This window comes from Camponotus vicinus, unplaced genomic scaffold (genome assembly GCF_025532165.1).
Source record: "Camponotus vicinus isolate PSW18456_S1 unplaced genomic scaffold, iyCamVici1.0 SCAF_1, whole genome shotgun sequence".
Taxonomy (NCBI): Eukaryota; Metazoa; Arthropoda; class Insecta; order Hymenoptera; family Formicidae; genus Camponotus; species Camponotus vicinus.
In genome coordinates, this window is record NW_028141945.1 from 30,505,594 (window position 1) to 30,518,459 (window position 12,866).

The 12,866-nt window shown below is 32.5% G+C and overlaps 1 protein-coding gene across 3 annotated transcripts in view; it reads right to left on the reverse strand.

Annotated features, from left to right (window-relative positions):
- LOC145959222 (uncharacterized) overlaps window positions 1-12,866 on the reverse strand; it is a 60,380-nt gene that overhangs the window by 11,807 nt on the left and 35,707 nt on the right. For 2 of the 3 annotated variants that reach the window (XM_083077869.1, XM_083077876.1), the window contains one exon: window positions 1,672-1,848. The exons of the other annotated variant lie outside the window; for it this stretch is intronic. In XM_083077869.1, the coding sequence (XP_082933995.1) occupies window positions 1,672-1,848 (177 nt within the window). The remainder of the gene's footprint in view (window positions 1-1,671; window positions 1,849-12,866) is intronic. 3 annotated transcript variants of the gene reach the window in all.

Below are 12,866 nucleotides of genomic sequence, written 5' to 3' on the forward strand. Positions count from 1 at the left end.
AAATACCGCGTGATACTGTCAGGAAATTGGCGAGATAATTTTGTTTTGTATCGAGCCGGCTTAATCACAAAAGGCAATTTAACGCAGATAATACCTGCGACGTCATGTTTTGTATCGTAATAACCGTTTATGGACGGCATGCATGGCTATTGTAAGAATGGCCGCAAAACATTCCCACACGATTGAACTGTTTCAAAACACAATTCTATTCTCGACATGATTTAGCGTTATAAACGCCGTCCAGCTACGCGATATTTAATGCTGAACATGCGATGAAAATTCCAATTTACATCGCAATATCGCCTGATTCGATATGATCCGCAAAATTCTAATTTCAAGAATACTTTACTCTACAAGAATCAATGGGTGCTATCCTTTATGTATGATAAAAATTTACAAAGTAACGCAATCAATGTTGCAATTGTGAATATGTGAGAAAAATATGATTCGTAAATTGTGTATCATTTTTCAAATATACATTTGATTCATCAACTAAAATTAATATATATAAAATCTAATCTAATATCAATAGATCATTCGCGTATATAAATAAAATTCTGACGCAGAAAAGAGAGGAAATAGGAAAGAAGAAAGATATATAATAAGATAAGCAATATATTGCATTTGAGATTAGAAGGATAAAAAATATCATATTTTATATTTTTTATAAGAAAATACATCGTCGAACGTTTGTCCAACAGAACTTATGTAAAAATTATCATGCAACAAATTAATTAATTGCAGAAACGCTGTTAAAATTTCCACTAATTTTGATTATCATATAATTATTTCCCATATAGGTATTTTCCGCTCAAGTCTCACCGACCAGAAAAAGTTGTCTGATCTGACATTCCGTACACATGTGCCGTTATAATATTTGAACACCGTAAATAACTGTCAGGAAGCATGCGATAGATGCTTATAATACGGATTAGCTAATGTGGTATAGCTATACCGTACAGAAACATGTTTTCCGAGAAATAAAAAGAAAGAGAGAGAGAGAGAGAGAGAGAGAGGAGGAGGAGAGAAAGAGAGGGAAAGACAAGTTAATTATAATGTCTTATCACAAAAGCATATAACGTCTTATTTTTCATCATAATCATTCTTCTCCCTCCCTGTTTACGCTCTTCTGCAATGTGTGTGCAGGTGCGACATTATCATTATCAGAGATGCCTCATCGATAATTTTCGAGAACTGATAGCATACAACCGCCTATTTCGCGAAAATAGATATTCAACATTGATAATATTATTAAAAGCGAACATGGCGCAAAGCTATTCATCACTGTCTATGTCGTAAAACGAATATCGAAAACGTCAAAAAAAGAGATTCTTTATCGTGCATATAAAATTATGTAACATAATGCGTCGTATAATTTCTAAATAAAAATCGAATGAAAAATAGATATTTAAATAAGCAATACATTAAAATTCACACACATTATATCGCAACATCCTGTTTACAACATTTTGCTTAAAACTAACATCTCGACTTATTATCTCCATTTCTACTTTTAATGTATTTTCGCGACTTGTCTATAACATAAATCGATAATACAACATTGACGTTGCATTCATTATCTTTCATTTCGATGAAATGACAAGATAATGGGCTCTAGTCTTAGATTTATGATTACATAAAATTCGTATATATACACAAGCGGGACCTCACCTGTCGTTACATCGCAAGGCCGCGTGACTGGGGCTCCTCGGAGGCTGAGGATAGCTGGCGCCTGCTACGGCGAGCTGGGACCCGCTGATCGATTGCTGGCCCGCGGCCTGTGGCGCATCAAGGACAGCTTGCGAGGGTGTGCTGGGTGCCGACCGCGCGCCTATGGACCCCGCAGACCTGCCAACAAGACGTCAAATGGGACTTGAGACTAACGTGAAGAAGATTGGAGCGGATGATCTTAGAAGACCGCTTTTATTACACTTTTTATCCAACATATTTTTTATCCTAAATATCCTAGAAATAGAAAATTACTTATCTCTAGTTTGTATAATGTTGAAATAAAAAAATATATTAATTACTAAATGCGTCGATTTTATAGACTGATAAGCGTCACTGATATTTCATCGAAAAATATTTCATCTGATATAGATATTTCTCTGATAAATGAATATATGACAATCAAGAATGCTAAGAATCGACTGGAAACAATGTTGTTCCAATTTTTTTTGTTTCTTTTTATTTCTAAAATATACGATATAAAAAGATAAAATGATCTTTGCAGCAAATTAATAAATCAATTTTTGTAATTTATCTAGAAATGTAATAAAGACCATTTTTTTGTTAATCGAAAATTGCCAATTTTCTTAATGTCCAAATAACAGATTTTTATTACAGCAATGTATCGCCAATTACAATTATTATTTATTAAACATGAGTGATTTTTTTTCTGCGATATCGCAAATGCAATTTTGGGATTTTAAGTAATCTTTTAATTGAAGTGTTTCCGATTAATTCCTGACGTGAATAAGATATGCATAACTTTATATTATTATTTCGTATTATTTTATATTATTCGTAAAAAATTATCATCCTTGTACAATCAAGCAAGATGTTAAGTCACGTACCTTGCCCTGGGAAGTGGGCGAGAAGAGAAACAAAGCTTGATCAACGCTTGTGTCTCGAGCTCCATCATTGTTTTCATTTCACGAAAGACAATATTATTATTATTGTTTTCAGGATAATGTATCTCTTCTGAATTTTCCTCGAGAATGCTTATGTACCGAAATAGCTTCAACGGCGATTGCCAACCGGTCGACAATCGACGCGAGCTCGGATCGATCCACTTGGTTATCGAGCAAAAGTCGACAAATGTTCAAGCGATTCTCGGTAAAAATTACCCTCGTTATCAAAAGTCGCGCGATTATCAACGCGATGATTCACCAATAATTGAGCACAATATATCTGCACGATGACCACATTCGAACGACAGTTGCTAAACGCGATGGATTGTGCACACGTGACACAAAGTCTATATATTCTTGAGCAACTTACTTTATCTGCTTTTATTCGGCTTTCATTTGGAATAAAGGCGGAAATGGAGGATGGAGGGAATAATAAAGGATGACAGAGAGAGAGATAATAGAGATAGTATAAAAAGCTAACGAATGAAAATAAAAAAAGAATAGTAGCAATTATAAATAGTTACTGCTAAAGTTTAGGTGTTGATCGCCAGCCAGCTTCTGCGGAAACGAGAAGGGAAAAGGGAGACAAAGACGGGCAAACTAACAAGATCAAGGCAAGAGAGAGAAGCGAGGTGAGGAGAAAAAGAAGCTATCGAGATGAGGTAAAGCCGAACGAAGCGAAAAAAAAATGCAGTGCGATGACTAACGAACCAGTTTCGGTCTCTCTTCGCGGCGCGAGAATAACCACACCTCAGCTCATTGGGTTCAACGAGCCAGGTTGCCTTTAACAAACGGCGGTCTGCCGTGACCGCGACGATGCACAATGAGGCGAATGAGCACGCACGAAGGATCACTATCGGTCCTCTCGCCGACAGAAAGGTGCGAAACCAAACGATCGCGACAAGAGCGAGACAATTCAATAATAACCGCGCTGGTATCGACGCTTCCTCAACATTCCTCCTTCCTTCGATCGCCGCCACTTGGCGCCCAGCGATTCCAGAGCCAGCCTCACGAGGAAGATGATGCTCATCTTCGAAACGGCGATCTCTTCGCGAAGAACGATGAGAACGATCTCTAGGTAGCTCTCCTTTGCAAGAACGATCGTACCGATCCAGCGGTCCGATGGTTCCGTCGAGAAATGTCGAGTAAGGAAGTGGAATGAATTGTCAAATAGAAAAAGAGAGATAAGGGTGTCGGTGAAAGTAAGAGAGCGCGAGTCCGGTACTCCTCGGGCCAGCCGGGATGTCAGACTGATCATCGTTACATACGTTCGCAGTGTCCTACCTCGCGACCTTTTTCATAATTGACAAATCCCCCGACTGCGCAACCTGCGTACATAATAGCGATCTATAATCCGCGGCTAGAGTACCCGTCATACTTATGAACGTCGCGCGTTTTACTCATCCAGATCGAATTTTCGCGTACGGTGACAAGTACGCGCGAATGAAAACCGTCTCACTAAAACAGGAGAGTGGATCGAAATTCAACGGTGATGGATCGCTTACACTGTTAACCATGTTACTTTATGCGTCAAAAAGCGGGACGAGCATCCTCCCCCGAGAGAATGAAATTTATCTGTCCAGAACAGGACGCAATTCTCATCGTTTTAAAATGACGTAATTTTTTTTTTACTTATTTTTTGTGACTTATTAATATTGTTATAATACTAACAATAAATTTATGACGCGTTTGCGTCATATTAAAATTTACGAGGGAAAGAAAATATTTAGAAAAATTAAGACTGTCTTCTGGGTAATTGTAAATCGTGCGTAGCGCGAGCAATTCCAATATGCTGTATTTTAATCGACAAACAAGCATCATTGTAAACAATTACAATTGCTAAGCGAGGAAGGAGAAAGGAATTTTACGCCGGTTTGCGTCACTGTTTGAATAAACATCATTCCCCGGCAAATTGATGCGTGCGGAAACACACGCTCGAGTTTCCCGTGAAACGCGACACGCCGCTGAACTGAGGGGAAAGCGCAAAATATTTTGCCATTAGCCGCTGATGTCTACAGACTGGAAAGGAATACACGCACCCTTCCCCTTCGTCGATCACATTGTCTGGTAGTCATTTTCCGAAAACTCGAACGTCCTTCCTCTTGTGCTGCGTGTCGATTAGACTCAACGAGTCATGACAGAAGCGCATTTTTAATAGTCTAACGATCTAAAATCGAAGACCAACAATAGCCACACTCAAATCCACTACTCCTGTTAACGACATAATAATAATAGTCGCTCGTAATACAGAGAAATAGAGAATATATATGTAACAAAGAGAGAAAATATATGTGCATACATAAATATAGAAAGATGAAAAAATATAGAAGTATAAGAGTGTAAAAACAGAATTGTGAGAATATAAAAATACGAGAACACACAAAATCTGTAGAACTATATAAAAAAAATTGCAGTATGAAAATATGTGTATGTATGCAAATATATTAAAAATATAGAAAAATAAAGAAAAATAAGTGTAGACAAAGTGCGAAAATATATAAATTATTTAAATTAAATTATCTAAGTTATAGTTGTATAAATTAAGTATAAAAACTATGTAATTATAATTATAAATTAATAAAAACAATTAAAATATAAAATTAAAATTATAAACATCTCTTTTGCCTCAGGGATAACAATGATGAAAAATGGAAAAAAATCCGAATGTATACATCCTATATAATCGAAAGCACCTAATTAAAGATTAATTAGCCTATTAATCTTTTTGAATCATGAGACATCCGATTGTGTGATGGGCATGGTTACTTTGGCATATTCCCTAATCGAAAGCAAATCTCTACTCTCGAGAAATTAATTGGCCTATTAATCTCTTAAGTCGTTAAGATAACCGATTGATCGCCGACTGCTATAATGTAAGGTGCACGTGCATAACAACGTGTCGGACTCCAGAAAGTACGACTGCGGCTACTATTATCTTATACCACGCAGCAGGCAGCGGTCATGGACACATCTCGGAATTTGATTAAAGCTCTCCCCTCCGTACGCTACGTGGACGCAACTCCGTAAACGCGCGATACCGATAAAAAAACGTCCACCAACATACAGAATACCGTGTATATTCTGCATTATTAAGATGCGTCAGGTGTGCGCGATTGCGGAGTCTCTCTCGAAGGCCGCGAAAAGACGTCACGCGACGCGACACTTGTACAAAGCTCTATAAACGTGCGGCGTTAGAGACCCGGAAGAGGTATCTGAAAAAGTTTTGTTTTGTGTCACAACACATAACTCGGCGCGACATAAATGGAAAAGTTTCTGTTGTAAAAAAATAAATTGATTTACAGTAATCTGACGTGTCCCGCAAAGATCTCGTTACGATGATAAAATATGTCTGTTTAATAAACCTTATTAAAAATAAAAGCTAATATATTTAAATTATAAGATCTTAAAACTATGTGTATGGTTTCAGCATACACAGATCTACAATTTTTATCTTGATAATATAAGAGTTTATATTCATGACAGACGATGTATCAATTGATAATGGTCGGATCAACAATTCAATTAATATCAGATCTCGCGTTATTATTGGCGAAATAAGAAAACTGGACTTACCGATCTTTAAATATGATTAAGTAAATATCGACAAATAGTACATCTTTCCCCACAATCTTTGGTATAATCTATGGAATGTGACCAATGAAACGCGATGTGTCGAGGTAACGAAATGAAAAGAGACACCTCCTTTCGAATGCGCGATCGCGCGAATACGCAAGTATGCAAATACCGTCGTGCAAGTATGCATTTTCTTGGCGGCGAATGTGTTTGCATATTTATGCACTTCGGTGACATCGAGCCGTTCGTCGATTTCTTGGAGATGCGAGTTTCAGCGGCCATCTCTTTTACGAGAATATTATATTATGTATATACGATGTATTTTGCTCAAAATGCGATTTTAGACATGGAAAATAATTTAAAAAAATATAAACGAATAGAAACAAATTAAATAAATGGAAAAAATATAATAAAATATGAAAGAGGTTGTCATAATATTTTCAAAAAATATTTAAATTATTTTATACATTAAAAACTGAATAATGATGCTTCTAAAAATCTGCAAAAACATAAAATAAATAAATTGTTATTTATTTATTTATTAAAACAGACATATGTGGCATTTTTAATTGTAAAACTTTTCGCATTTATGATACTTGTCTCACAATGACATTTACCAGAAATTCATCCGTATACGCGTGTCATCGTAAAATATACGTGGATGACGACTATTAGAAAAATATTCGATTTCGAATGACAGTGCTATTTGCATTTAATTTATATAAGTCCAAAGACGCCATCGATAATCGACCAACCTATCTTGCGTGAGTCGTTATGTTGATGAATATGATGTCAGCAATGACAATCGAATATTTAGTCGTATAAACATGTACATTTAGAAGGAAAGAAGAATACTTTTTTAATTTATCTTCGCAAACAACTATAACATTATAGTAAATGTTATTATATTTGAAATATTTCCGAAATTTTGTTCGAGAAAATTTCATGCTTTCTTTGTTGATGTAAGAATTAAAATAGTCGTATATTGCTTATTTATTTGTGCAACGTTTATGCATGTATGTTTTTCTTAAAGTGTGCTTAAAAAAGCCCCAGTTGATGTAATGAATACGATTGCGTGATGCTGGGTGATTAGTCATTGACGTGAGCTCCTAAAAAAACGAAACATGTGACTTCCCCTCATTCCATATGCACGAATAACATATACACATATGCATTATACATAATGTTTATATTTCTAGGGTTTAAAAAAATTATCTAATCATCCCTAATAATAAGAAGATATTGTGAAATTATTTAGCAATTAATAAAAAAATATTCTGTATAATAATCTGGTTAACGTATAACTTTCTTATGTAATATACATAAATCTATATTTTATATATATTTCTTTTATAAATCTTATAATTAGAATCTTAATTTTAGCGATGTAGATATACATGTATATGCATATATTATTTATAATGAGATAAATTATAAATGTTATATCTCATATCTTTTATATCCAAATATAAATTTATATTTTAGTAAAGTTAAATTAAATTTTTAATTGTTTTTATTTAAATTTTCAATTAAATTTAACGTGAAATTTGTCGTAAAATTTTAACACTCTCATCAATAATTCCTCTTTCTAAATTAACTTTATATTCTAGTTCGCATAACTCAATGCAAATAAAATTAATGAAATTCTAAAAAAGAATCCCATTAAAAGAAGAAATCGTGTATGAAATTTAAGAGCAACTCTCTTGCTATTTTATCATTCATCTGATTATCGATTATCAAATTTCGTTACAAGTTTGAACCTAGTCTAGTTTCTATCTTTAATTTCTATCTTTCTTTTACTTTCGATACTAGAAAAAAGCATGTAACATTACGTAAAAAGATTCTAAATGTTTTATTTATTTTATGCATTTATACATGTTCAAGCTGTCGATGATACGATATACAGATAAAAAGATTTTATCACCACGTCAACATCACGTTCGGACATTATGGAAGCAACAGTCGGCCGATTATGTGCGTGCTCGCGGTATTAACGTTTCATCGAAGGAAGAATAAAAAAACACGTCGAAAAAAATTCCGTGACGCTACAGGATATCCTCATCGAATAATTTCCATTGGTAGGTCAAGGAATTTTCGCTACGAAATTATCAAAAAGTCCAGGTCGAGATAGGTGAGTTCAAACAATAGATTAGTAAATCTTCGTAAAAAAATTTACGTACCATTAAAGAAATGCTAAAAAGACATGTATTGTTGAATCTGATTTTATGTAGATTTTTTCTCAGCAGAAATTCGAATAAAAAGAATACGAATAATGTATATTTAAAAATTATAAAGTTCAAATTAAAATTGTATTTTTCGTTTGCTTTTATTTTTAATTTGAAAAAATTTTTGTAAAAATTTTTCGAATTCATCTATCTTAGAAGAAAAATACTTAAGAATAAAGAAATAATACTTTTAAATGAATGTATTTTAAAATATTGGCGCAACTTTTAAATCTTTATCCTATAAATATCATTCTTTAAATATTTTGATAATAAAAATTCTGATTTAAATTCTCACTATTAAGAAAAGGTGTTGGCTGAGAAATAATTTTTGCCCATAAATGTCACACATATTTTTCTTTTATTTGATAAAAATGAAACGATAATTTAGACTAATGCCACTTCAATATTTAATAAAATGATTCATCGAAAAATAGGTACATACTAATTTCATTAAAATAAATATAATAATATTTCATTAACTACCCTCTTTAATTGAAGCTTAATCGATAATCATTATAGCACATAGAAGCAATGAGATAAAATATGTAGGAGTGAGCAATCGAATTTCATTTAGGAAATTGTCGAGAGACATTATACTTTTCGATTTGTCCTAATGTCTCTTAAGTCGCATACCTCGCATGACACGGTTGAAAAACTATCACGTCGCAACTTCAACCTCTCGGACTAAATTACGACGACACGCAAATGTTTACTTATGTCTGGTCCGATGAATCTGTAAAATCATTCAATGTGGCTTCTTGCGGTATATCATAATTCGATTTAGTAAACACTAATATCGCGTGTACGATAGATGCTAATATAGATTTGAAGTAGAAATTATAACGCACAAACACAGAACCTTTGTGTTTACAGTACACGCAAAGTATAAGTAGTAGATATTGTGAAAAAACCTTCTTAAAAAAATTAATAGGACGTACGTATATATATATCGATCAAAAGTATTTTCAAGGAAGCATGCGAATCAGTATGCAAGGAAAGATTACTTATTGATGCTCCTTGAATATTTGACCAGTCTCGAATTTAATCTCACGTGCGTCTTTCTATTTGTATAAGAAACGCTAGATATATATGATCGCAGGTATATATTTGTACTCTTATGATGTACCCGTATAAATGTAATGAAATTATTTATGAATGTAAGAAATCGATTGGCCTTCAAAAATAGATCAGAAGACCCACTATATCATTACAAAGAGCGAATATTCCGATAACACGCGAATGGTTCTACCTTCACAAGCGAAATTTTCCGTCATTTTCGTAATTAGGAATTGAAATACTAATCTAATTTTGCATAATTCAGACTTTAATCTAATTTCATATCAACGTGGTTGATAGTAGTTAATAATGGAGAAATCGCAATTTATAAAATAATATAGTATATATATAATATATGATATAAAGCAATAATTATACTTGATATAATGTTTGATTTAATATGTAATATTTTTAATATTTGCATTTTAATGTATTTTATAATACGTAATTTAAAACTTTTTCATGGCGCTTCAAGTGTTTAAAAAAATCAAGAGTTATATTATATGTAATAAAAATCTAGATTTTTTTTATAAAGTGTGCTCTTTCCGATCTTGCAGTATATCAGTAACTTGAAAAAAAAATAAGAAAAGAAAAAGAAATAAAGAGAAAAGAAAGCTAAAAACTAAAAAGTATTGGTGACACAAACGAAGCGGTGTAAACTTGCGGTCGGATTATAATCTGCTATTCGATATTTAGAGCGAAACGTATCGCAGATTCCGATTTCATCACAATACGTTTTTTTCAATAAAACATATTATAAAACATGTTGTAAACAAATTGTTATAAACGATAAAAAAATTGTGCCAAAGATTATCCTCCAAACAAGCAAGTTACAATATTCGCCTCGTTGGATTGGACGTAAAAAAATGTAAAAATTGTTTATATAAAGAAAATACCATAAAAATTCAATATTATTACAACGCCAAACAATAACATTTATCATTTTGTCTCCTAAAATATTGATAATTAATTACTCTCTCCTCTCTCTCTCTCTCTCTCTCTAATATATTTTATTATATAATTGAAAACACCCTGCTTTTGTACGTGTAAGTGTATAATATGACAGTTATCGTCGTGTATGCGCGTGCCTGTACTCGACCTCTATAAACCGTTCGATATTTCAACTTGAAATTTTAAACAACGAGTTCTCACATGCGCTCATCTCCTCTCAATGTCATCTTCTTTTTCATTACCTTGCATTATTCGTTTCTTCGCGCCCTGTCCCAATTAGCTCTCATTAGACCAGCTCTTAAATACATCATACCAAGCAACTCAAGACGATATTAATTATTTCATGTCGCAAAATATTAAAAATTGAGGAATAAAAATTATTTTCACATAAAGAAATTTCAAAAAAATTGAATTATAAAAATAATATAAGTAAAACGTCTAGAAATTAAATTTAAAGGATGATTGAATCTTAGTCTAAAATATATTGCATAAATTTATTATTAAAAAAAAACTTATTCAAAATTTTTCAAAAATATTGCGATTTTATTACCTTAGATTAAAAAATAGATATAAAATTTAAAAAATATATTTCTAATTTACGATAACTTATGATATCGTTTGGCACTTTGAATATTTTTCTTTTAGTATTTCGCAAGCCTTGAGATGCCAATAAAATTCCTCGGACATGTGTGTAGTGTATTTTGGCAAAACTCTTGACGGACTTGTCAAACAAGGAAAAATAAACAAAGTTAATCGGGGATGAAGCGATCGTGAGAAATCATGGCGTTTGGCAGAGAAGTGTATTAAAGAAAAAAGGTCATGGCACAGTCAAGATTATCGTTAAAAGTTTTTGCGATGGATGATACAGAGAACATATTAAAACCTGTCGGCTTTCAGATTAGATTGTCAGATGGACCACGTTCCATCTGACGGGTAGCCTTGTGAGGAAAGTAGTACGTCAAACCGAGATTGTGGAATACGTGATCACGAACATGCTTTTCTACTTATTTATCTCAGCCTGAAAACCTATCTTTAAAAAGATTTTTTCTCTCTACGATTTTAAAAAGTTTTTGTTAAAATCTTATTTTATTTTATCTGTCAAAATCCAATTTATCTAGTAATTCAGTTCAAATTTTTCAAAGATTTTATTGATAGAATTTACCTGCATTAAAAAAATTATGAATGTGTTAAATATTACATATGATTTATCTCAGTTTCAAAAAAGACAGTATAATATAGTTACTAAAATTCTGCTTTATATGCGTATGGATTTATATACAATGATATTTTTATTCTCATAACACGTGGCATCATTTTATCGTAGCCTCAAATATTTTCTGATATCTCTGTCACTAGACATTCCCGATTTTAGGAAATGCAGGCGCAAGTGCCGATAGTGTGGTGACGATAACGCGTTGTACAAAATTCCACGTGAAAAATTTTATTTTATTTTTAGAATTTTTTTCTTAAAAAACTATTGTTACCTTATATATTATATTTATATATTTTTTTTTATTTTTTTTTATATATAGAAACAAATATAATTTAAATTATTTAAATTAATTGATAAATTAATTAAATTTTTCTCTTGTTATAAAAAACTAATAGCTGTGGAGCAAATGTAAATATATTATAATTATATACTATAATTTTAGCATGCGTTTCGCAGATTTTATATTTTTAATTAAATACGAATTTTTCGTAAAATTCTCTGTTTCAATGTCATGCAACGATCGCAATTTTCAATTTTGATCATCGCCATTTAAAAATATCCCTTCAACGATAAGTCAACTATTAAATCATGAACGCAAATACACCTAGATCACCGACTTCACTGGAAACATGCATTATGAGGTCAGATTGAATCTGATTTCTCCCAATGCCGCGCAATTATTGCGTAACATCGCTGTAGAGAGAAAGAGAAATCGACTCGCGTTATCAGGTTTAATTTTATTGATTCAGGTTTGCGGCTACGCATTCAATTAGAATATTGGCGCGCGCGCGAAATTAATATTCATAACTAAATTAATATTCGCCTCCGCCAACGATGGAGTTATAGATAAGTGATAAAAATCTCAGAGAAAATTCAGTTGTTGCAGTTAAATAAAAAGATAACTTTAATAATCACTTAAGTTCACAAGTTGCTCTCCACTGCCTTAAATTAACTTGTGCATCAAGTTTGATTTCAATTTAAATTTGCATGTTAAATCCAACGTTTATAGAAATTTCTACAATAAAACTTTGTAATTCTTCCACGATATTCTAGCTGCTTGTTTGTCATTATTCTACCACAAGTTCTTTCACGGATAAAAGTTATTGATATCAAAATATAAATTCTCCAACACAATTCTTTCAAACGAATGAAAAAGACTAGAACAAATCCTTACGAAAATTCCTGGCATCCTTCTACAAAAATTCAGTTTTTATG